Source organism: Argiope bruennichi, chromosome X2, assembly GCF_947563725.1.
Source record: "Argiope bruennichi chromosome X2, qqArgBrue1.1, whole genome shotgun sequence".
Classification (NCBI taxonomy): domain Eukaryota; kingdom Metazoa; phylum Arthropoda; class Arachnida; order Araneae; family Araneidae; genus Argiope; species Argiope bruennichi.
This window is the reverse complement of record NC_079163.1, coordinates 28,334,205-28,361,833: the sequence shown is the minus strand read 5'-3', so window position 1 is coordinate 28,361,833 and position 27,629 is coordinate 28,334,205. Positions and strand designations below refer to the sequence as shown.

Below are 27,629 nucleotides of genomic sequence, written 5' to 3'. Positions count from 1 at the left end.
TACATTCGAAAAGAAATATAACAGTTTCGATGCAACTAATCCAGCAATTTTATAATGGAACGCGCTAACAATAAACCAGAAGACGTTACCAGAAAAAATATTATCGAAATACCAGATATCGTGATCATGAATTCCTAATGGTTTAATGAAATATATCAGACGGACCCTTTACGAAGGATATAAATAACAAAAAAATAATTAGATACGATATTCAGAGTTTAAAAAATATATTTATTTCTATACATTTTTGCACTTGGTGATTGTAAAGTTATAATTTGATTAAAAGCTCAAGATATAAAGTGACTTGGATATTCAATATAATCAGGTTTATCAGGGCATTCTCCATCTGAATTTCTATATGTTGATTGTTTTAATGGCCATGTACTTATTTTGGACTGAACAGCCTGAAAAGCAAGAAAAACGGTTAAATAATTTTGTACATGAAATAAAATCAAACAAGAAATTATACACTATTTATGAAATTAATGACATGCTTAAATTTCTTGAGTTTATATTCTATAATACACTTCCTGTTACCAACAATAATACAGATCATCATCAATATTCATTTCTGATGCTGAAATATAGAAATTTTAAAATCCACCTATCTGTAGATTTAATCCATACATCCATAAATTTTTCTGCTAAATTGGAGATATAATATATATATAGAGAGAAAGAATTGAAAAAACCTTCCTATAAAAATGATGGATGACAGAAATGTATCGAATGTTTTTTCATGTAATGAAGTTTCAGATACTACAACATATTCAATTCATGCTATATTGTAGCTATTGCATGGTAATATGATCTTTATAGCATATGAATGCTACTTTGTCAGAGTATTTGTTAAGATAGATAATTATTCAAACTTATGCGTTTTTTAAATAGATAACAAAATTTTTTATGCGTGCATGTTTGTACAACATACATAGAGGATAATAATTATTATAGAATTTCAATACAAGTATTTAATCATTTATATGTTATGATTTACTTAAATATGTAATTAATTAATTTATGGTTTGTTTAATAGATATGAATTAATTTAAATGATTATTAATTGAATAAATAATTATAATTTAAATTATTTATGAATAAAGTAAGAAAAATCTTAAAGCTTTCCCATTTACACATATAAAAAGTTTACTTTATAAGATGTAGTTTATTGATGTTCATTGACATGACTAAATTAATCTTATTAATACTGGCCATCTTCGGCGATTATTTCGATGTTATTATGTCGACCACTTTTGATGAAATGCATTTTATCAAAACAGGGAGAGAAATAAATTCAATTTTAACCTTTAAACACCTTAGAATTGTATATTTTTGCCGTCTAAAATATTATGTATGTGTGTAAGCATATTTTTAACAAATGAATGGCCATAAAGAAACTTCGGTTAATTTTTACTTCTATTTATTTCATCTCGGGAGGCATAATTTGTACAGATAAAAAGCGACACGAGTGAAAGAAGCAGAAATTTTTTCCTTCAGTGATTTTAATATGAGATTTTGATAAAGATTTATTTGCCACGTGTCGACGTAGAAAAGGGAATGTTACGTATCTTTAGAAAAAAATTGTAAGCATTGGGGATTTTTATCCTTTCACTTAGAGCATAAGAAAATGCTGAATTCAGTAGTTTTATAGAGAGCGTGTAGAATTAATTAAATAAAATGTGGAATAGGACCAGGAAATAAGATAACATTTTAGAATTATAATTATTAATTTCATTAAGATAATACTTCATCAACTGAATTAAGATAAAAATTAGTAAATTAATTAGGATTAAAATTAGATTAAGAGATATCATTATAATATACATATAATATATATATATATATATATATATATATATATATATATATATATATATATATATATATATATATATATATATATATATATATATATACAGGGTGTTTATTAGTCCCGGACCCATTTTAATGTTTAATAACTCATAAAATAATGAAGATATAACCAAACTTATGGCATTTATTGATGAAATAACTAATATATTTTCCTTTTCAGGTTTGAATATTTTTACTTCTGTAAATATCGTCTGCGCGTGTGGTTAATTTCAGATAATTTCATTTTCCAGTCTAAATATCTGTACTTTTCTAAATATCGTCTGCTTATTAATTGCATTTTTCTCTCTTTTGTTTTTGGCAACTATTGCCATGTTATGTTTACTTTTGATGTTTTGGTTCTATGGATTATTCGAGCGGATATTAAGGAGAATGCATACACCACAAGAGAAAGCACAGATTTTATGGTGGTTCATAGAAACGAAATCGATAGTGCAAGCACAGAGAAATTTCAGAAGAATTTACCAAAAAGATCCTCCATCCAAAAACAGCATATTGCGGTGGGAAAAGAATTTTCTAGAAATTGGAAGTATCGCAGATAAGAAACGTTCCGGACGTCCTTGCACAAGTGATTTTGATGTTGAGCGTGTCAGAGAGACCTTTTTACACAATCCTAGAATATCTGTGAGATCAGCGGCAACAAAATTGGATATGCCAATTTCGACGGTGTACAAGGTTATTAAGAAAAAATTAAGACTGCATGCATACAAAGTTCAAGTTTTGGAACCGAAAGATAGGCATAGGAGGATGGATTTTGCGACAGATATGCTAAGGAGGATAGAAGATGCTGCTGATTTTCTGAAGCGTATAATGTTCTCCGATGAAGCATCCTTTCATGTTTCTGGCATTGTTAATCGCCATAATGTGCGCATATGGGGATCTGAAAACCCCCATGAATACCGTGAGGCACAAAGGGATTCCCCAAAAGTTAATGTGTGGTGCGGACTAATGCACGACCGAGTCATTGTGCCTTTCTTTTTTACAGAAAAGACGGTCTCATCAGTCGTATACTTAGACATGTTGGAAAACTTCGTATTTCCACAACTAGAAGAGCTTCAGCCACATGACTTTTTGCAACAAGAAGGTGCGCCACCTCATTGGGGTACTATCGTTCGTACTTCTTTGAATGACCATTTTTCAGGAAGATGGAATGGGAGAGTAAGTCCAATTCCTTGGCCACCCAGATCACCTGACATAACGCCGCTGGACTTTTTCCTTTGGGGGTTTGCAAAAGACAACGTTTTCAGGAGGAGAGTGTCGAAAATTGATGACCTAAAAGCCAGAATTACAACCGCAATAGGCTCTGTGGATGCCGACATGCTTGCCGCTACCTGGCGTGAAATTGACTATCGACTTGATATTCTCCGTACGACGAAGGGGGCACACGTGGAAGTTCATTGACAAGGGTCATGAAACTTTTTGAGTCTATTTAACCATTTACGAAAAATCATTAATTTTTTAAACTGATTATTGAATTTTTAGTAGTAGTTCATGCAATTTAAATTTAACTTTATTTTTACTAATGAATGTATTTATAAAATCTTAACAAACAACAATGCATAGCTACATTTCAAGAGAGCAAAACGAGCCAGGATCACATAGTAATACAAAAAGAATGACACAATTCCTTAAGGTTGGTCAGAGTGAGCAAAGGGTGTAACCTGCAAGTTATTTAAGAATCTGTTTGCCTGACTCTTTTTTAATAGATAAATAAGAGAAACCAACTGAAGTATCATTATGTCAAAAACATTCAGTAATTCATATTTTGTGCAGTCATCAGAATTCTGTTTTTTAATATATCCCAGCTCACCATCTTTTGTGTTTTCAAAGTCATTTCTTTATTTTTTATAACAATTATTGCTTCTAGCATAAAGAAACTTAAATGTAGAAAATTTTAATTTCAACTGTCTTAACCATAATCCTGCTGTTAGTATATAATTGGAGTACAAATTGATAGCCATAGGCATCATATATAAATGAACATTTTAAGATCACCAGTCAGACACAGAAATCATTCACAAAATTATCATATCTAATTAGAAAGTTTGAAAAGCTAATAAATAATTTATCAATTATTGTAAGCTTATCAAGGATAAAAAGAATATTCCGATTTTCCTATATATTAGAAAATTTTTTCACAATCTTCAAAATCATAAGTTAATAAAATCGCATTTTCAGTTTCCAGATCGGAATTTGCAACTAGAACAAATACAAGTTAAAAAAAAAACAACCTACATTTAAAAAAAAATGTTGAATATGTAGTGAATCTTTAAGATTGTACTGTTAGAAACTTGCCAAAAACATATAGTGAATGATGAAAAAAAAAAAAATTATTTCTGTTTCTCTGCCATACAATATTAAATCACATATCACATCAAATTTTAATCAAGATTAATATTGTTAAAATGTAGAATATATATATAATTCTTTTTAATCTGAAATACAAATAATAAGAAAAATACCCATAAGCATTCTTCTTTAGATTCAGAAATATTTTCTAAACCACCAGGCATGCTTTCACCACTATTATGTTTTCTGGAAGAAAAGATTGATATTACTCAAGAGTAAAAGGTTTTTAAGAAACTTTCTACACATTACACACATTGGCTAGACATTTGAAATACAGATAAGAAAAAACTCTGGAATAAAATATTGCAATAATTTTTCATTTTAAAGTTATTTTCTAGGCACATAAAGAAGTCTTTATGCAAAATTGGACAGTTGAAAATATAATAGACATAGAAAATGTGAAAGTTAACGATAACTTTTCTAGAAATATACATAACAGGTCGAATACATTAATGCAATATTTATGTTGTCAAGTCTAAGATAATCAAAAAACATTTAAAAATCTTACATCTAATTTGCTCCTACCATTAATAAAAAAAGCCACTGAACCAATCCAAGAAACGTAAGGTACAGAAAATAATAATAATAAAAAGAATGAAAAAAAAAATAAAGAAATAATAATAATAAAGAATGGAAGACTTGTTTATCAAAATAGAATAAATAATGCCCATTTTATGTGTAGACTTAAAGATCACTTTCACCTGTTTGCAAAATTGTTTATAATATGCTTCCCAAAAGATCCATTAGGATAAAACTCAGAGTCATGTCCATGAACAGAAGAACCATCATCACTAGAGCTTCCAGTTTCACATATAGATGTGTTCCATCTGCAATTCAATTTTTATAATTAAAAATTCAAATCTTAGTAACAACATTTAATAGTATAACAATTGAATAGTTAAAATTACTTGCCTAAGTAATGCAAATTATTTTCAACGACGATATCAGACAAATTATCAGACAGTGATACTCAGCCAAGTAAATAAACGTTACTTACAGAATAATTTTGCGTGCGATAATCAATCGACTTACATAAGCAGTGGAACTTGACTAATTCAAAGCTTATAGAATCAAAATAAAAATTTTAATTAAAACAAATCAGTCCAAAATAAGTACAAGAGAAAACAACAGTTTTTAATACTCAATAATAATAATAAAAAAAAATAGTAAGTAGTAAATAGAGAGCATAAAAAACAAAATTTATAACAGTAAAAATAATGATTTCAATGAATAAGCAAATTAAACAAACAGCTTATACTACTTTGAATTTAAATATATAATAAACTTTCATAATTAACAGAGCAACTTTCTTTAACAGCTGAAGTTTTTTACGAAGTGAGAAATTTGTATTTCTATTTTGAGTGAATACCTATTATCTCAATCCCTGAGTGAATCAAGAGTCTTACAAAGCTATTAATGTATGATTACTAGACACACTAAGTGTATATGCATTTAACTAATGAAAACAGATTCTAATTACTGACATTTTAATATTATGCTATAAGGAAATTCAAGGGACGAAAGAAAAATTTAAATTATAAATGCCTGAATTAGTCAAGTTCCACTGTAATATGAAATATATACAGAGTAAATGTAAGTTAAATTATGAAATTCCCCAAACCATATCCTTCTTATAAGTTTGTACTAAATAACTTTTTCCACACGAAAAACCTAAAACTTTTCAAAACCTTACAACATTTAAAAAAAAAAAAAAAATTATATTTATTTTGAATGTTTATGAAATGCTAATGTACATTTTATCAGTTGATAAAAGAGTCATATTACTTTATAAATGTTTTAAATTAAATGTTTCAGTCCTATAAAATCATCATTGATTGAATTACGATATTTTTACAACAGAAACAACGTAACCAACCACTGCATAACTGACTTAAAAATACTCCAACATAAAACACCATAATTCCAACAATTACCCAAGAAATTCATGAAGAGAATGAGCATAGTTAGTTGTTGACAAAAAAGGCTAGTTACAAAATTCAATAGGGACACTTGTTCTAAACTGAGTTATACATCAAGCCTTCAACACAAGGGAACAGTGCATATAGTATGGAGCAGTGTTTATAAGTTTATATAAAATTTATTTTATATAAACTTCTTTTGGTTGAAATTGGCTATAATACTTGTAAGCCTTTTTCCTTTCATAGATTATACTTAACAAATCTATCAAAATTTTATAAATCACACACAACTAAATTTTATGGCAATGTTTGACAAAAATTTTGACATGCCAGTGTGTACAGTGGTGGAAAAAAGAAAGTGCCAGGGAAAAAAACGTTTATAAATTTTAAACTATTTGTTGTAGTGCATTATAATTTTTAAAATATAAATAAATGCTATATTTGAAGTTATTTTTAATAATATTTCAATTTAATTTATTACAGTTTAACTCACGTTCAACTTTTACATGGAAGGACAATAAAATAAGGACAGTTACAAATTTGGCTCACAAAGCAATTAATTATTCCGATATTTGCCCCCTCCCCCTTTTTTTGTTTGATATCTACCAATCGAGATGCCATACAGTTCATAAGTCTTTCTAAAGTTGTTTCGATATTTTTTCTACGAATTTTAGATCGCATATTGTAATTCACATTTATTGGCAGAATAGCGCCGCATGCATAAATATCACGAGTCATTACACACCACAAATTTTACGTCGGGTTCAAATCGGTTTTTTTTTTTGATATACCGTCCAAAAATTCTACTTCATTTGTTTGAAACGATGACTGTAGATGGCGATACAACGATAAAGGAATTACCTTGTTGGAAAATACAATGCCTACTTGTAATGAGAAGAGCATCTGGTAATAATTTTTCAGCAAGTTTGCATTGATATCCTTCACAGTTAGTTTTTGATTTCAAAAAGGCTATAGGGTTTTGTTCAATTACGAGAAAATTCTCTCCAAACCATAACCTTACCACCGCCGAATTGACGTTTAGAAAACAGTTCGTTCACGCCGTAAATCATGCCAATATTATCGGGAGCTGTCAGGTCCGTCCAAAATAAATTTCTTTTTATTTTAGAAAATTCAGTCATTCCATTTATTTCAAAGGAAAATCTGCTGCTTGGCAAATCCTACACGATTACGTATTTGTTAGTGGAGGAAGTTTTCTCATTTTGAAATATTTTACATACAAAGATATTAGAAGTACATTACGCAAAGTTCTCCTCGAACAAGACAGTAGCAATTCTTTTTTAATTAAGTACAAAATTGGTCTTGAGAAAGATCTTGAGTAATTATGGCTCTTTTTAATCGATTAAACAGACGATTTTCTACCAGATCGTTTATATACAGCATAGTGGCCAGGATCTTTCAATAGGTAATTCACAACAGTTTTTGAGTCTGAATCGCTTAGCCCTTTTTCTAGAAAACAAACCACATCCTCTGAAACCAAGAAAACTACCTCGTTCTTCTTCACACAGTTTTTTTCTCTCTTCCCATTTCTAAGAAAATCTTATGATTTCATCAAAAATGTTTTTAGCCGAAAACAGAAATAACGTCAATAAATAAGTATTTATTGTAAAAATGAATATAAATGAAATAATACATCAACGAAAAAGAAAGATTTTTTTTTTTTTTAAATCAAAAGAATAATAAAAATTTTACTGTCAAAACAGATGGCAAAAATAATCAACATCGTTTGCGTTAATAAAATTAATATGCGCAATTAATTTTTTTCATAAAAATCGCTTGTTTTTACAATTGAATTCTAATAAACTAAAATTAATTGGTAAAGCTATTTGTACCAACTGATTCAGGGGAAAAATAAAATCAAAGTAATGTAAATGAATGGCCCTATTCTTATTTCCAACTTTCACTCTGTACAAATATTTACTAAAATGTTACAAAATAAATCATTAAAAATATTAAGAAATAGCTTCTATCTGCTATATATTTAACTCTCTAAAATTTAGTGAATATCGGAAAATTATATCCAGCCCTATCTTTTTTTTTACCACTTCTGTACCGACAACATTAAGAAAAACAAAGATTAAAATGAAAAACAATTTGGGGGGGGGGGGGTGGATATATTTTGGTTCTATAGTTAAATTATATTAGAAATAAATTACCTTACATTTCCACACCAATTAATTAACTTACAATAATTATGATTGTAAAATACTACAATATTAAAAAATTTCTACGCGAATTTACTAAACCTTACACAATGCATCAAAATTGCAGATTGAAGTTTCTTGTAACTTAATTCTGGATGCTTTCTTATAAAATCAGCATAAAAACTTTGTTGACCATTTATTTTTCTTATTAAGCTTATGAAACAAGTTTTAGAAATTGTCTGATAGAGGCATCAATTTAAAATAAAATCTCTCATATGTTCTACTATGCCTTATATCTATATTCGGAAGTTGCCTTGAACTATCTCACCTGAAGTTGTATATTCGTCAGATAATTATTAAAAATCACTTTCATTTTTCTTTGTAATTTCACCTCTAGGCAGGATAAAGGTTGGAAGCAGTTCTTTTGGATATTTTGTTTTCCAACTTCCATTTGCAACTACAATGTTCATGACATATTCAGGCCATTAACCTAAACCCTTGTCTTCAAAATTATCTTTGAACTTTGGCAACATTTGATAAAGTGAATGTTAAGTTTTAATCATATGGCCTGATTAATTGAAATTGGCAAAGCTCATAACTACTTTACAAGCACTGAAAAGGAATGCCTGGTGACAATTATAGCCTGTTAAAGAAGGCAAGATGAAACATCTACAACTTAAACTTATATAAAGTAAAATGAATAATAACAATAGTTTTCTAACTTTATTTTTACTATAGCAATATTTAGAGTCACCAAAAATTATAAGAAGCAATCATCTTGCAGGCTTAAAAATCAACTAGGGAATGACACAAAGCAATTACATAAACCAACTATATGCAAGTGATGGACTGTCGAGAGGACCACACTGTAGGGTACATTAACGGAATATTATCTATCGGTAGAACTTCAGAAACATCAGTAACTCTAGCCATTTTCATTTTATTTCAATTCCTTTTCTCTTAGCATATTGAAACCAATTGATCCCATTAAATTCATTAATAATGTTAATTATAGGAACTATAAGTATGCAGTTTTATCAAAAATATTCCCTGAACTTTAAATCACTTTTAAAAAATAATACTGCAAATACTGAAATATTTTCATTCCAAACTCCTGATATATAAAATTTTTATAAATACTTTAAGAGGTAAAAATTTTAAGGAAGATCTTTATTTTTCTTAATTTTTTACCAATGTAAAATATCAACAATAAAAACAAATGATATATATAACAAGACATTATAAAGCAACAAATTTTTATGGTAACTAACACTTTGTAAGAATAAAAAAAGAAACAATTCACTTTTGCAACTCTTGGTTATCCCACTGAAATTGAATATCATTATTCCTTTGTGATGCCAATTTCAAAGAATCAGTGTTGGAAGGCAGTCCTGAACAGTTCATATTATCCACTCTCCAAAGCCATGAATCATAACCAAAAGCCACATCTCTTGGTTCTTTGGACCAAGATCGATGGCTACCCAATCCTCTTGATACAGGTATTGAAGTCTTTGGTAATATATGATACATTTGTTCATTTTTTGGATGTTGAAAATAATTTTGATTTTGATCATTCTGTTTAGTATTTGGCTGATGCACTGGAGCACATGAAAGGAGGTTGATGACTTCATCTAAATCTGAATTCCCATTCGAGCTTGAAGAAGCTAAAAAACGGAGAGTGTTTAAATAATTTTGAAAAACATTTTACATACATAAAGAAACTAATAAAAAAAATCCAAGTAAATCTATAATGCTTTCTATATTATCAACTAGAAAATAGAGAAGGCAAGAATCAATTTCAAATGGCTTTATTGGATAAGGTTTGAATAGTTTAAATGAGTAATTTATTCAAACAATTGTTCCTCATTTAAAAATAGCATTTTAAAACTATCTTCCAACATTATATAACTGAAGTTGGAAAGATAAACATTAATGTCTTTTTATACTGCAGTATTTAAAGAAATTTGGATTTTCGATTTTTAAAATTGTAAGAATGTAATTCAGCACTTAATTCATACCTTCAGAATTTAAAAAAGAAAAGCAAATGGACATTTGCTTCAAAACAGTCAACCAATTCTTAACCTTATATAACTGATGAATTCAGTAAGTCAGTGGGATTACCAATTCAATTGATTAAATAAAGGAAAAAAAATCGATAGATTATAAAAAAAAAATGACATTTTGACCATCTAACATGTATGAGGGGGGGGGGATTATTTCATAAGCTAACAAATCTAGTATGTAAATACAATTTTTTTGCTATGTTATAATTCTGTAAAATTAACAAATGTTTTTTACATGCCTGCGCATCAGATATATTTAACGATTTCAGGCATTATATACAAATGCATGCATCGATTACTCTAGCTACATATATGTAAAACAAAGAAAAAAGCATAACATTTTCTTATCCTACTTAGAATACAGTAAAGAACTTTTATAAGATTTTATTGATTTTCTCTTTTTAGAATAAATTTAAATTAATGAACAAGTTAGAAATTTTTTCGCACTATTAAGAAGCAAATGAGTGTAGTTCATTCTCTAAACAATATTTAAAAATTAGAATTCTATAAAAATTTAGAATTATAATAATATTTAGAAATTCTTCTAAATATGATTATAACATTAGAAGCTAAAAATTTTTTAGCTGCATACAATGTTAAAGGAATTTATTTAACAGACGATAAAAATGCAATACATTAATCTCTTAACAACAGAATACTTAAATTAATCAAATAACAGTTCATGTATATTATAGTAATATATAAATTTAGATTCTAATAAAACATAGAGCATGCATATACCTTGCTTGAGGTGAGATGCATCTTCATGGAAGGATAAATTTGCAGAACTACAAGAAGACCACACTGCACTTGGAGATGGCCAGACTGAATTTTCAACAGCAGTATCTGACACATTTTGAGTACCAAATGGAGAATACATGGAAATATTCGTTGTACTTTGATGAGGTGTTGAATAAAACTGACTTAGATTGCTTTCAGATGTTTCATTGACTTTTGATATTCCTACTTTGGAAAATAATTGAGAAAAATGTTTTTTGATTGTCGCATTTAAGTCTGTGTTAACAGCAATTTTTGATGGAGTTCTTTCAAGAGACTTCCACTGTAAACTGTGTCTTACAGAATCACTAGTAAAATACTTTGAAAGCTTTGAAAAAGATTTCCAGGTACTTAAAGAAAATTGAGCTTGTAATTCAATGAAAGAGCATAAGCATGTTCCTATAGCCTAAAGGAACAGAACAATATTAATTAATGATCAGATCTTAATATTTAAAGAAAAATTATTTTAAAAATACATTTAACTATTTTTTTAAAAAGTATTTCTTAAAATAGGTATCAAAAACAACAAATTACTCAGTATGTATTTCAGTTATATCTTAAATAAATAAATAATAATAAAAACAGTCACCTAATATTCAAAAAATCAAAATAAAATTCAACCATTTTACTAACATGAATATTTTTAAAACATGCATATTTTTGCTATACACCGTGGCAAAGACTTAAATAATAAGTGCACAAACTAAAAATTTTAAAGAGGCCAGTTTGCATTTTCCCAATACAATTTAAATTTCTTTTCAGAATATTTAGATAGTAATAAAATATTGCTTTAACTTCAAGCAAAAATATTTCAATTCTATTTGGTGAATAATGTACTCATATTAGAACATTTCTCATAAAATTCATGAACAATAGTATGGATGTATGTTGTGAATTATTGCTACATTTCAAGACCTCCACACAAGATCGATAAATTCATTATTATTACTTTAATAAATCATTAAAAATAACATCTTTGAAAACACAGTAGTAATTAAGAGTCTGACACACCTGGACAACAAGGCTATTTATGAATTGTAATTATATATAATGATTAATTATTATTCATCAAAAAATTTAAAAAAAATATCTTGTATAAAAGAAAATGAACTGATAAATAATCAACATCTATAGCACTTTTTGACAAGTACAGTTCCAGATAAATTATGGGAGGAAAGGAGGACGGTTAACTGTCGTACAATAACATGGCAAAAAAGAATATACACCAATTAGCAGACCAATAATTTATCTGAAATAAAAATTAAAATACTTTTATTAGCCTTTCGTGACAGGATACCTCTGTTTAAGATGCTAGTTAGAGCCAGAACAGAGGCAAAATGAATCGTTCCACAGGACGGAAGCTTTGTATAGCTAAGCCTAACTTTAAAAAAAAGTTCAAGTCCTAATTTGTACAATTTTAGATTATTAGTTAATTTGTCATATACATTAGCATTTCAAGATCTTTTATCTTTCATTTACATTAAAAAACACAAGAAAAATTAATTTATTTTATGAAAAAAATTGAATGTATTATTCATATTATTCCAATGTTTTAATTGTCAAAATACATTCATAAATTTTAAAAATGCAACACAAATTAATAAGAAGCAACAAAATTTTAAATGAAGACCTTGTGTGGTAAATTTCAAAGTAAGGATAAATGTAAAATTCGACATTGCGTATTTGTAAGCATAAAATATTTGTAGCCTTTTTTCCTTTATTTTAGCACGATTTGTGAATAATCTATGCATCTTCTTCGGCCTTTACCACCCTTCTTAATAACATTTTCTAACACTAATAAACTGCAGTCAAAAGTTTCTAAAATAAAAGAAGTGCGCGAAATACGTCCGAAATCAACAGCAAATCTCCAAAGGGCCCCACATAGAACCGAAAATAAATAAATAAATAAAAATACATTCGAAGATATGCCAAAAACACAAATACATATATCGCGTTCAAGTTAAAGTCGATTATGCTTTTCCTCCTCTTCCACAACAGCTGAAGAGCAAAATACCAAAGTCTGATAGAATATGAATAAGCCGAAAGTCAAAGATACTACATAAAACTACATTCAGTTCAAAACTGATAAACATAGGGAGAGTCTAAAAATTTTTTAAAATCTTAAACGATTTATGTTCCTTCTCCAGTGATGCATTGGCGAGGCTTCCGGGTGTGAGAGATCTAAGTAATGCATCCTAAAATTGATAAGAAAGTTCCAAAAATCGTATCAAAATAATATGAACTACAAATTCTAAAAAATAAAAATGTTATTATAACGCCAATATACATGGTATGACCGTCGAGAATTCCTTGTAAATTTTTAAAACTTATTCATACTACAAAAAACTAATTCCAGATACAATATAGACAATCACAGAAATCATGAAATATATTTGGAAAGCATACTTGAAAACTTTCAGCTATTTTCTCTTCTGTATCTGTATCATTTTTGCCCATTTCCAAGGAATTTAAAATTTCTTGTAGCATCATTAGTGTTTCTGTTTTCACAGCTGCACTGGCTCCAGCAGTTGCTTTACTAACTTCTTCCCAAATAGAAAGAAACTGCAGTGAGACATTCTGAAAGGGAGGCACCTCTCTTACAGCATTGAAAAGATTCCTAGCTAAAGATGATCCAGCATCACACACAGAATTCAAAGCCTATCCCAAAAAAATTGATAAATTAACGAGGAATTATAGAGAAAAAAAATCAGTATAAACAGCACACATTAAAAAAACCCCAAAATATATAATTTTAAATATCATATACGTTTAAATTTAACACTTTCATCTCAATATTTTTTCGATATTATTTTAAGTCAACAGTTAAAATCAAATGCGCACATACTTAGCCTCACATCCAAAACTGCCAAAATGTCCATATTTGTTTGATAAAAAAGAAAGGAAAAAATAAAAAATTATCTTTTTTTCTAATGCTATCAAGTGTATGTGGATTTATTTAAATCCCATTTGTACTTAAAATTACAGCAAACAAGTAGTTGTAAATTATTTTTTTAAAATGTGATAAAGGAAAAAATAATAAGAGGTCTGTTAATTGCAGGATTTTTTTTATCACAGGATTTATTGCAGGATTTTTATTGAATTCACCAAATAATTCATATTCATCATTCATAGAACATATTAATCAATCTTAAGCATTTATGATCATTTTAAAATCCTGAGATTGAAGCCAGTTTAGAAATAAGTCTATTCATCTTTTTATTGTCAGGCAGAAATAGAATTCCTTTAAACACATTGTAGTATTAATGCTCTAAAGTTTAAATTTCGTAAATATCTTAATTTATGTCATTTTATTTTAAATATTTATCTTTATTTCATTCCGTAAAAGAGGTCAAAGGTCATGCGAGACACTTCAACATGTTATGTGAATGTGTCATTTAAACTAAGTGCTACTTTAATTTAAATAACAAAAATTCAATAATACAATGCAATGAATTACAGTTATGTTGTGCTTTTGAAAGAGAAGTTAGTTTTCACATTTCTGAAGGAAATTCAGATAATTTTATGTTAATCATCTTTTGAAATGTGTTCATAATTAATTTTCATTAAAACTAGTATTTTAAAATTACTTATAATTTGGGAAATACTGAAATTATTAAATTTATAATTATCTTAATTCTATTATTTCTTACAATCAGAGATCTAAAAAAAATAAATAAATAAGGAGCAATCGCTGGTTGGTTGAGGTATAATTCCTCAAGAACCAAATTTGGCAAAACTGCGCCAATCAAATGGCAGAAATAAAACGTATTTAGGAACTGATGTATAAAAAAAGGTCAATTGTATGCAAGGTAAGATAACAAGATAAAAAAATATTGTAAAAAATGCTTTTTAAAAATTTAAAAAAAAAATCAAAATTGAAAAATGAAAATCATTGCAGTCTTTTTGCATGGAATTTCTTTGAGTGTCATGGACAGAGGTTCTTACTTTTTGCAGGATGAAAGATTTTAAAATGAACCAAATGAAATAGGCTCTTTTTTAATTTTTTCGTTAGAGTATGATTATCGGTTGAATTAGGAATTTTAAAGACTAGTGTTGGTTGTTCCTGCAGTTCAACAACAGGGGTAGTTTTCTCAATACTTTCATTTGGGTCATAATCTAGTGTCTTCAGAAATAGATGACTCGATATCATTGTCACTTTTGTTACTACAGTTAATGTCCATCGGTATATGATCAGAAATTAGCTTAGTACCAGTTTCATGAATAACTTTGGACTGATTTCTTTGATGATTTTTTTTTACTTGCATAGTAGCAGAAGTCAAAACCTGCGAAAGCGAGGTTACTCAAAACTTGGTTTTTTCTTAAAGATTTTTTTCTTCTTTGTGATTAACTGAAAATCAGTCAAATCCTGTGAAACTGAAGCAACATCACAGACTGGAATGGACACAGATTCCTTTTGAGCAAAACTTAGTTTAAGTGAATTAGAACACGAGTGCACCTCGGAAATTGTAAAAGGTTTGTTCTAAAACTAAAGAATTATTCGATGCATCAAAAGATTTTGGCTGATTAGCTTTTGTCCGAGCTATGGAAGCATAACTAGTGCCTGCAGGGGTATGGTATTTCACAAGTTTCCGGGCTTCGGCGTAAAATATTTGCTTTTTTTTTTTTTTTTTTTTTTTAATTGTGCTAACTACTTCCTTTTCAAGCAACCACTTTGGACAATTTCTAGAATATGAGACATGTGCACCTTCATAATTCACACACCTTTTCTTCAGAAATGTAGTGAGCACTGCCATGACCGACATCTGCAAAACGGACGCAAGTCAGTGTCCCGCGGCAAGAAGTTTTAAAATGTACAAAACATTGGCATTTGAAGTAACGAAGCGGATTGGGGATATACGGTCGAACTGGAAAACGCATGTAGCCGGCTTTAATGTACTCTGGAAGCTTTGCAAAACCAAATGTCAAAATCAGATCTTTGTGTTATGGAGTTCGCCATCTCTCTGCATCGATATACGGCTTACATGATTCACCTCTTCACTCTGCCATTATTTAAGGATTTCTTCCATTTCAATATTTAATAGTTCACTGCAGGAGATTATTCCCTTGGTGGAATCTAAAGATATTTGAAGAGAAACATTGATTTCGATATTAGAAAAAATGGCTTCAGTTTCATTATTTGTTGTGACCTGTCTCCAGGACTGAACTTCCACTAGCAAGTCTCCGGAACGAAGTTCCTTAGTGCATTTTCACTGCACCGATATTACCAGTGATGCCTTTCTCAACTAGGAATGAAGAATCTCAACTAAGTCTCCTTTTTCTCCTTTTAAAAATCTCCTTTTTCGCGATACCTTTCTCTTCAAGAGAAAAGTAGGAAAATTAGTTGCTATTGAATTGCTCCATGAAATTTGTTGCCCATCGAAGGGATTTGGTTTTCTTCAGCCCATATGACATTGGTAAAAATTCAGGCTCAACATTATCGTCTACGATGCAGCCCAGCAAGGGATGGCAGCCACCGGTTCTGGAAGTTACCGACCCATCATTTACCATAGTAATAGTCGGATCTCGAAGTCACTCCCGGGAACAATGACAACTTTTAACAAGGACAACAGTGCACAAACCCATCTAATGGGTCGCTACGTGCGGGCAACAAGCGGGGTTTTAGGTTGTCCACGAGAAGTAAGAAGCAAACAGAACGGCGACAGATTTCCATGGATAGTTCTCTCGTTTGCCGTCGAGAGAAGGTAGTAAGACAGCAGAAAGTAGCAGAGTTAGGGGAGGAGTATCTGAAAGGCAGACCAAATCAATTGGGTACCTCGAGGTTGTGGAATCCGTCATATCTGAAGATGTGCCCCTGAGGGGAACGAGCGATCGGCATTGTAAATGCAAAAGAATAATTTTGCATCTATTTCTAACAGAGAGAGAGAAAAAAACCCCGCTAATCCCAAGTATGAAGTTTTAACTTCCTAAATGGACCTATTTACGTCACTACGTATGAAACATGTGCTGGCTCCAGAATAATATTTTGACATTTTTGGATGAATGACAACAATTTATTAAGTTGATAAGTCCTATTCACTGGTAACATGAGATACAGCATATTCCACAAAAATTAGAGAATTTTTGAAAGATATTACTTTTTTTTTCATTAAAAAAATCACGTTAATCAGCTGAATTTTTTAAATAAATTTTCTAGTGAGGGTTTCAATCAAAAATTAGTTAAAAAAATATGCTTTACTCAAATCTGATCAAGGCATTTACTTCATAGTTCAGTAACTTTTAGCAAAATACCTCTCCCTTCCTCCACAGAACCCTTATTTATGTCATCATAAATAAAATTTCGTCTCCAACATCCTGTTGCATACTCCCCGAATAATATTTTGGGGTAAGGGGGAAGGGGGGGGTCAGAAACTACATCTGAGCAATTTGGGCATATGCTGGGAAGTTCAAATCCAAACAATAAAGGCCAAGGTTCGATTGTTTAAAATGCTTCACTTGGGGTCCAATATGATTATTTTACATCTTGGATGAGATGAGCTTTGGTTCCTAGAAGAAAAAGTGAAACGACAAGTTTCTTCAGTTTATCGAAGATCACTGAAAAAAAAAAAAACATGCAATCCTAACGATGGTTCGTATAAAAGTTGTAGAGAATAAAAATCTACTTAAAACGAATCAGCAACAATAAATATTTTGCTGCAGGTGCAAACTCTTATTAAAGTTGGAATCTTCTCCAAATAATAATAATAATAATAATAAAGATGCAATTTTTTCAAAAGACAATGCTTTAAGTCAAAGTTATCTAAATAAAGGTGTTATGCAAAAATATTTATTTTTATATGCATATACATTCGTAATTAGAAAGTCACGAGAGAGCATTCTAGCTAAAACTGTGCTCTATTTAATTGACTATGATTCAAACTTCTGAAGACAATGCTCAAATATCTTCGAAATAACTTTTAAATGGGATATTAATCTAATATACATCTGTAATAGACAAATTTAACAAATGTACTAATGCTTTTTATCTTGGAAAAAAAAAAAAAAAAAAAAAAAAAAGGAAAATATGAAGCTGTCACAGACGAAATTTTGCTTTAATATGGATTATAATTGAACATTGAGTATGTATAAAACATGCAGGATAAATATAAGGCAACAAGCAGACATTATTGCTTTGAGGACTAAAAGTTAAAATTGATGATGAAGAAATTTTTATGAGCCTTGAAGTGCTTTTCTGCAGAATGGTGCTTCTGAAGGAATTAAACGATAAAGTACAGAATTACTTTACATGTGAATTAGTACCTTAAACATTGGCAATGAAAAGTGCTATGAGAAAAAGTTACAATTTTATTTTCTTATGATATATTCATCCCAATAACATACAAAATCCATTAAATTTTGCAATTGTATTATTGATGTTATATTCCTCCTGCACTATTTAAATTCCTTCCCCCCCAATATTTTAATTGGGGGGGGGGAGGAATTAGACAAATAGATTGCATACTTAAAAAAAATCACAATCAAGCAGCCATTATTGTCCCTTTTAATGGATATCAATAAGATCTACCAGTGAAAATCACCAAACTATCTGAAAATCTTAAATGTATTAAGAGACACAGCATCGAAAATAATATTCACTGAATTAGTGAATAGTGACTGTGTCCCAAGAACATTCCCTCTCAAATAATTGTAACAAAGGAAGATTTATACTTATGCTGAATGCTAAACTTGAAAGCAATAGGTGTCCTTCATTTAAGCAAACAATGAAGTATGCAGGATATTTGATTATCACCACAACAATGCTACTTTTCAAGAAGTTAAAGTTATCTACTAGCAAGAGGAGACATAAATCTCCACCAACATTTTCATTCTTGAAATCAGAGAAATTCATCAGTGCTCTCTACCAGAAGTTTAATACATTCTAAAAGTGTGAAAAACGCTTTTCGATTTGCTCAGCCAAAGCTCACTTAAATAGAAGAAAAACTTGATAACTATTAAACATCTTAATTGATTAAAAAAATGAAATCTTAGCCATAAAAAATTTCTGATTAAAACTCCAAGGTCACTCACCTATACTTAGATAGCTAAAAAGGAGAGGGGAAACGGGAAGCATACAGAAGAATGCCAAAAATTTGAAATTTCATTTATAATGATTTAATAAAGTTTTTTTTTGGGGGGGGGGAGGGAAAGCCTTGGCTTACTGCCAACAACAGGTGGCGCTGAAGGCAATTTGCAAAGGTGTAGTTAAAACGAAGTACTCGAGATTGTCATTCTGTATTTCGTCGTCAAGCAGACAGAGAGTGTTCAGGTTGCAAGTTCACTGTGCCAAAATGGATTTTTTCCACCTTAAAACCGCAGATATTTTCCGTTTTGTAGTTTGGAACATAGTTTTGTTCAAATGAGGCGCAGTTTTCAAAGGAAATTTGATCTGAGGAGAGGATCGTCAAACAATGCGACAAAGGCTCTATTCCGAAAATTCAAACAAACGAAGAACGCAAATGATGACCACACTGGAAATGTAGGCCGCCCACGCGTTTCGGTTACTAAGTCGAATTCTGAAACCGTGCAGTAGATTATCCTACAGCGGCTTCGGATTTCCGTTCGCCGAGTTCTGGACTACGAAAAATGACCACGCACCGTCTCATGCGTCACAATTTTGAAATATTTAGGGACAAGATCCAGATCTGCCAACCTCCAAGTTCGAATATCATTAATGCAAGCTATAATTTTGCGAACGCTATGCAGTAGCTCGTGATTGAGGGTGAACTTGATGTTGACAACATTTGGTTCTCGGATGAAGCCAATTTTCACCTCGATGGCAATGTGAACAAGCAGAACTCGCAAATTCGGGGAACCGAAAATCTTCATATTACTGAATTTTTGCCACTGCATTCCCCAAAAATAATGGTTAGAGCTTCAATTTGCTCTGAAGGAATAACTGGTTAATTTTTTCGAAAGCAACCGCTAAATGCTGCACGATTTCTAGGATTCTGGAAGAATTTGGGACGACTCACTCTGCCTTGGAAGTCCGTCTAAAAATCTGCAATATTTGATTTATTGAGCGAACATTTCAACGATCGTGTTATTGTCGTAGATTACGACATGCATACAAGAAATGGCATGCCATGGACTCCTTATTTGCCAGACCAGACGGTATGTGACTTTTCTCTTTGGGTGTACATGAAAGATCTCGTATACCGTTAAACTCTGCAAACAATTGCAGAAATGAAATAGCACATTTGTATTACATGTGAGATAATTCCAACTCGCATGTTTGCACGAATGTCTGGCAATTTTTGTCTCAGACTGCTTCACATCACTGCTGCAAATGGAAGTTTAATTTTTTGCAACATCTTCATAGCGGTTTTTATTTATCTATTTTGCAGTGCCACATATTAGTGGTAATGCTAATTAAACTTGCAATTTGGTGGGGAAAAATTCTCTTCCCCCCAAGCTTAAAGCCACAAAAGATACATTTCTATTGTATTTTGTTTTTTTAAAATTAATTTTCAAAATCCAGTGATTTTTGGAACATCCTTTATATGCTTATATTGAACTGAAATAGCATTACAAAATGCATGGTTCAATAAAATGAAAATTAAAAGGATTAGAGAAATAAAGGTAAAATCCCAGTTTAATGTGCCCCTTATTTCGCCAAGGATGCCGACGTTAAAAGTTGCCAATCAAGATGGCTGACCATATAAATAATACTGTGCAATAGTTACGGTTACCCACCATTTTTATTAAAATTATGAGATTTATTGATCATGATTTTTTTAAAAATCTAAAACCACTTCTTTTTGAATCTTTATGGGTCACAACTGTTGCATCTGCTTTGAATTCAGAAACAGCGAACTTTTGTGAACCGGCTGCGCCGATCTGTACTTCAGATAATAATATTGGAACACACGATGCTTTCGGTATCTGAAGAAGGCACGGGCAGAATTTTTTACCTTAAAAAATATATCCTGCGGCTTCGCTAGCAGCGAAAATCTGGTAGTTTCGTTAGTTCATTAAACTAAGAATAGCAAGAACAGAACAAGGAATAGTGAAAGCATCCTTTCTTAGCTGATTCGCTACCAGAACATGATGCTTTTCTTAAGAAGAAATAAATACATTTATTCGGTTCAACAACTTTTTCATTTGATCAGGGAACGATCTAGGATTTTCCATAAAAAAAGAAGCACAACTTTTAAGCGCTGCAAACGTCGAACTTTCGGAAAATCCACGAAAAGAACAACAAATCGCAAAGAATTCGGTTAGAATGGAAAAATATTATTAAAAAGAAAAACTGTGAAATAAAGACAAATGATTCGAAACAGCCCAAGCAGATGATTTTAGTTCATGTTCAGATAAAATTCGTAAATAAACGATTTTACTCAGAATAAAATAATTCGTTAAGAATTGCAAAAGGGTAAATATTATTTGTTCATAGTTCACTGTAAAAATAACACTGAATGTTGTATTAGCAATAATAATACCTTTAATTATAAAACGTAATTTAAATTCTTTAACAGATGTTTAATTGTTGTTTATTTTTAATTTTCATTTATCACAAAATTATTGTAGTAAACATACTCAAGCAAAAAGTAAACAAATTAGTGTTAGGGTTAATAAGTAAATTATTCCGCTTATCTTTTTGGCTTACCGTATTAGCGACAAACTCAAGGGCACATAAACTAAGATTTAACTGAAATAAATATATTTTTAATGACCTTTTCTCCAACCGATGTTCTAATTAAATTTAAATATCTTTCAAGCATTCCAGGTGTCTTAATTTTATACGGAAATAAAAATAAATTTTATACGGAAAATTTCGATTAGATATTAAAAGAAAGCTGGGTATGCGTTTAAGGTTTTGAATTCTTTTAGGCAGTTACAAGTCGATTTTAGTTCAACAAAACACAAAACTCTTATAAAAATTCAGTGCATGTGTATAAATATATTTATAAAAAATTAATTTTGAATTGGGATCTGAAATTATATTAGTTAAGCTCTAAATAACTTTATATAAGATAATAAAGGAAAAAATAATAGAAAAAAAATAAAGTCAGAATATTTTTTAAATTCTATACTTCTTCCTGAAAAATAATTTATTTCATTTTAAAGAGTTTTAAAGAAATTTGACTTATTTACATTTCAATACATAAGCATAAAAAATTTCATTTAAGTGCATAATTCGAATATGCCTAATTGTGTCCACCTAACTAAAACAACTAAAGGGAGTTTATTAAATGCTTCAAACTAATAGAAACAATTTTATTTACTTGAATATAAGCACAGCAGAGATCCAAACAGTTGCAAATATCATTCATGAAGTTATTCTTATCAAATTGCCTGTAAGAAGGCTTCCCTGCAGGGGACACAGGAAAAGGCATCTCACGGTCTTGGTTCACAGATAATTTTGTGCTAAAATTAAAATGTCTTCGTAAATTGGCCATATCCTTGCAAAAAATATGCTGATCTTGTTTCCCAAACACAATCTAGTAAAATATGAATATCATACACCAAATTTTCAGATGTTCAAACCACCTATATTAGAATGAAAGAATTAGTTTGTGAGAGAAAACACACACACACACACACACAATTCTGTGTTAAGAAATTTGTTAAAAAACATATATTATCAATATTAAAGTCTAGTTACAATTCAGAGATGAAATATTCAAAGAAAAATAATAAAATGCCATAGCTAACATGCTGTAATGCAAGCTAAATATTTGCTTATTCATATTAGCTAAATTTTAAAACACACAATAAGATTAGGGTATCCACACAAAAAATCTAACTATTATCCATAAAAAACTGCTTGGTTAGTCAATTTTTAGTAAAATGAAAAGTAATAAACAAATAAATTCAAAAATCTGGTTACTTTAATAAATTTTGCATTTACTTAGAAATGAAGACACAAACAGTTATTAATTCAAATTGAAATTCATAACTGAGATGCATAAACGAATAACAGAATAAAATTTCTTTTTATAAGGAAACAAAATTTATTCGAAATGATAAAACTGGCTCACTTAATCGTGAGTACAAATACATATTTATATAGATCAACATTCTCATCCTTTATTGTTAACCGCCATTTCTAGAAGTGGGTGTGTGGGGTGGGGAGCAATGAGGATAACACAAGAAAAATTTCCAGTCATTTTATTGAATTTTTCAATTTTAATCTAGAATCAATTTCATTGGGAAATCTGGTTCTGATTATTCAAGTTTATTAATATCAAATCTTGCCAAAGTTTTTTTATATTAAAAAATCATTCTACAGCTAAATATTAATATAGCTCATACTTTTTGGTAATAAACAGCCTCTATAGAAGATAGCTCTAAATAGCAAAAAGACTGTAAAATTAGTCTACAATGTTTCTATAATGAGAATCCAATGAAACTTAAATGCATGTACTTAAGTAACGATAAGAAAAACTTGCAACACAAGATAAGAATTGGCAATTAAGTTGAGGGATTGTTTGTTATTTAGAAGTCTGTAGAAGTAACAGAATTTATTTTTCTAAGCCTAAAGAACCAACTGATTTAACTATTTTGTGCAAATGTTAATACTTCCACAAATTTACTTTAAATTTATATTGATTAAAATTATTTTTCATAGATTTTGATTGCAACTGCTAGTTTTTCATAAATCAAATGGCTAATGCTTCCCAACATTTAAAACCATTTGTGGGCATTTTAAAGAGACAAATTAGAGACATAAAAAGAGAACTGCTCATCATTAAAGACATTCATTTAGAAGGATTGTTCATTAAAAATAATATGAGTAGACTTCTACTACATTTCATAAAAGGGGGGAGGGGGGTAAAAGTTATCTATAAAACTATGAACTGCAGAAACTCTTATACAAATTTATTTGGAACTCTATGTTGTTTCGGATAGTAAAAATTAAAGAGAAATATATAAATGAGCATTCTAGGTATAAGAATGGGCAAAAATACTTCACAAATATCTGATTATTGAATCGTGACCATCTTGCACTTCGGTAAAGAAAATGTTCCTATTTCTGCACCTAATGCTTTCTTTTTAAACCAAAATAATCAGTATTTTTTAAAAATTCATAATTTACAAAAATACCAACAGAATAATCTATCTTTTTAAAAATAGACATTTTCTTTTTTGAAAGACTAAACACAAATTAAATAAGTATAATTTTATAATTGGCATAATTTTTTACTTTACATATAGAAAAAAAAAAAAAATACATCTAATGGAAAGTTTTTTTTAAGAGACCTGCAGATTAATAGAAATAAATATGGCCTTTCAAATTTGTCTGCTAAGTCTCCTTATTTTCTTTCATACTCAAAAATAAATAATAAAACCTCATAAAGATATCTAGAATTGTAAATACTTCCTTTATGATTATTTTAAATTGTAAAATACTACTTGATGATTCATTTCTCTTTAAAAGAAATATTTGTTTTCCCAAACAAAAATTAAATAAAAATAACATTCAAGGCTCAATTTTTTGGAAATATGTATCCAACTGATCAGTTAAAACATTGTTTTGCTGCTTCATTTTTAAAATTATTCAGCTGAGCACTTAATCAGACATCCAGTGAATTCACAAAACAGAGATCAAGTATAGAGGTTTGCATTTTCAAATGCAAAAGAAAAAACTTGCTTTGTATTTCAAATGCAGATCCCCTCTCAGCATTTAAACAAAGATGATTATTAATCAGAATAAAAATAAAATTGTATTGGTTAACATGAGAGGGGGGGGGGGGATAAAGAATATGGGATTGAAATGTTTTCACTTAAAATTTTTTAGGATTTTAACTTACTACAGAGGAACATTTTTAATAATAGGGAAACATCAAAATCGTCAGTACACAGCAAATAAATGGAATAGTTATAGATAAAAGGAATCAATGTAATTTTATGGTGGTTGAAGATATTTCATGCCAGGGTTTTTTATAATAATGTTTCATTTTTAAAATATAAAATTAATATAGTCCAAATGACACTGAATAAAAGATTATAAAGAAATTTTATTATTCTTATGCATACATTTCAAGGATACAATATATGTGTATATGAAATTTATTTGTAAATTGACAGAAGAAAACAATTATTTAACATTTATAATTCATTTGATCTCATATTTCAATATTATAAATTGGCTTAAAAATATTCTGAAAATATACGATTGAATTTTTCGATCCATTTAGATGAGAAATAAAAAACATATATGCATCTTAAAATTAATGAATATATATTTTAAAATAAAAATAATAATTAAAAAAAACTTGTAATTTTTAAGTTTTTCATTTTTGTTATTATTATTATTTTAGATTTAAGGACTTTCTTTCACAAAGATCATATTAGAAAGAATATTAAGTTTAATGGGTTTTTTTTTTTTTTTTTTTTACATATATAACTATTTCGAACAGCAATATTTTTGTCATATGATTTCTTACCTTAGCACTTCAAATATTAAGATTAGAAAGATGCTTTTCTAAAAACACCATATATTTATTATATTATGGAATATAGCTTTACACCACAGTCAGATTATCAAAGCATCTATTCAACATGAGCTGAACCATTCTATATTCAAGTAACCTTGATTGAAACTATATAAATGAAAAGTAATATAAGGACACGAGATACTTATTTATGACCTAAATTTTGCTCTGTGTGTGTTTTCTTAGTAATAAGAGATTTGTTTATATTAGAGTTTAATTTTTATCATAAAACTATACTATTTACCAACAAATTTTTGAAAATGACCAAATTAATTAGAAATGATATGCTAATTAATAAAGAAATGTGACATTTTTCTTCATTGCCTCATACACAATTTAAATTTCTGAAGATGAGAAAGGAAGGGATAAACTTGTTCAACAAATAAAATTATTTACACTTTTTATAATAAAATTTACTATTGGAAATTCAAAAAGCAAATACTAAAAATCAAGAGAAATTTTAGCATACATACTTTTCTACTGCTTCCTTCTTTAATGCAGAACATTATTCAAATTTCAAAAAAATAGCCAGCAAATTCTAGTGGGGAAAAAACCGTAAAAAAAAAAGTCCTCAAACAATTTTAAATATATTTTAATTAGCTAATTCTTTACATATACTTGTGAAACATAACCGATAATAAAATTTCATTTAAAAAAATGTTGTTCAAAAATATACAGAACAAATAACTTTTAACTACTATTATTTCAGAAGCTTCAAGTATTAACTGAAATTTCTTTTGTTTAAAGAGATTTCCTTCCAAACTCAAAATAAAAAAATAACAACAAAAAGTTGTAAAGCTTACAGTTGCAACTAATATATATATATAAGGACTCAGGAATTTGACTAATCAGAAATAGAATACAAAATTTAAGTGAAAAGTATTTCAAACCACAAAAGTTAATTTAAATAAAAAGTTTCATTATAGTCTTTCCAGCGATAAATAAAATTTTAACATAATGAATTCAAATATTGATAGAGTTGGTAAATAAGAAGCTAAATCTTTTATATATCTAATATATATATTCAACTCTATGAGCCCGGCAAGTGCGAAAATTTGAGCACCTCAAAGTCCTGACCATTTCTCATGGATGAAAACTGAATGGAATTGTCTCTCCCCCCCCCTCAGAGAAGGGGACACCTACAGAGCTGTATATGAAATGCATTATCAGTTTTTAACCCCATGTTGCTGTCGTTAGTAGTTTGGGGGAAGGATTTGCTTAACTGGTTGTAGCTGAATAACACTCATGCGCGTTTTGACTATTTTAGATACATTTTTTTGTTTGCATTTTATTATTGCCATAGAATTAAGAGTACATTTAAAAAATAAAATAAGGATAAATTAATTAAACATAAAATATCATTATCTTCAAATATTCCTTCGGATTTATTTTTTCTCGAAAAGTGTACTTCCTTACTTATGAAACGTGAAAACATTCGATAATAAAAATAAAATTGGTACTTTAAATTTGTTTTTTTGGAATTGGTGTTTCTTAAAAAAATTTTTAAACCTTTATATAAAGGATATGAAAACTATCAAGAAATCTTCAATGAATGGGAAACTAGTTTAGCAACAAGAATCTTGAAAATATAAGCTTGTTTTTAATTATTAAAGTAAAAGTGGGCATGCCTTTATTTACCTTTTGATCATTTTAAAACTCATCAATGATATTTTTACAAATTTTGTAGATATAGAGCAATATTAAATAAGGTGATTGAGGCTGAAAAAACTGTAAGGAACCCAATGAAAAGGTTTTAAAAATGTACTATTAAAACTTATTATTTTGCCAATATGAAATTTTAAACATCTCTAATTTCCAAATATCAGCAATAACATAACATGAAATTTGTAAAAATCTCTTCCATTCTACTTGTATATTTAATTCCCTAAAGAAGTAATTCAAACATGGAAAAGAGAGACCGTGTCAACAAAGAGACACGGAAAAATGAGCATATTTCCGGAATTCGTCATTCTTTGACCCTGATTTCCGCCCTATTAGATACTTTTTGTTCAATTTTTTTTCATGCGTATGTGAATAATATGTCATTTCTGACCT

The 27,629-nt window shown here is 29.2% G+C and overlaps 1 protein-coding gene across 8 annotated transcripts in view; it reads right to left on the bottom strand.

The window, feature by feature from the left end:
- Window positions 1-210: 210 nt before the first annotated feature.
- Window positions 211-27,629, bottom strand: part of LOC129960295 (uncharacterized) — a 75,512-nt gene continuing 48,093 nt past the window's right edge. For 3 of the 8 annotated variants that reach the window (XM_056073617.1, XM_056073615.1, XM_056073616.1), the window contains exons 2-9: window positions 26,048-26,112; window positions 22,362-22,626; window positions 13,546-13,797; window positions 11,104-11,545; window positions 9,603-9,963; window positions 4,920-5,045; window positions 4,332-4,404; window positions 211-404 (exon numbers count right to left, since the gene is read on the bottom strand). In XM_056073617.1, coding sequence (XP_055929592.1) covers window positions 288-404; window positions 4,332-4,404; window positions 4,920-5,045; window positions 9,603-9,963; window positions 11,104-11,545; window positions 13,546-13,797; window positions 22,362-22,535 — 1,545 coding nt within the window. In that variant the 5' untranslated portion in view covers window positions 22,536-22,626; window positions 26,048-26,112 and the 3' untranslated portion in view covers window positions 211-287. The remainder of the gene's footprint in view (window positions 405-4,331; window positions 4,405-4,919; window positions 5,046-9,602; window positions 9,964-11,103; window positions 11,546-13,545; window positions 13,798-22,361; window positions 22,627-26,047; window positions 26,113-27,629) is intronic. The other 5 variants (XM_056073613.1, XM_056073612.1, XM_056073619.1 and 2 more) reach the window with 3 other exon arrangements.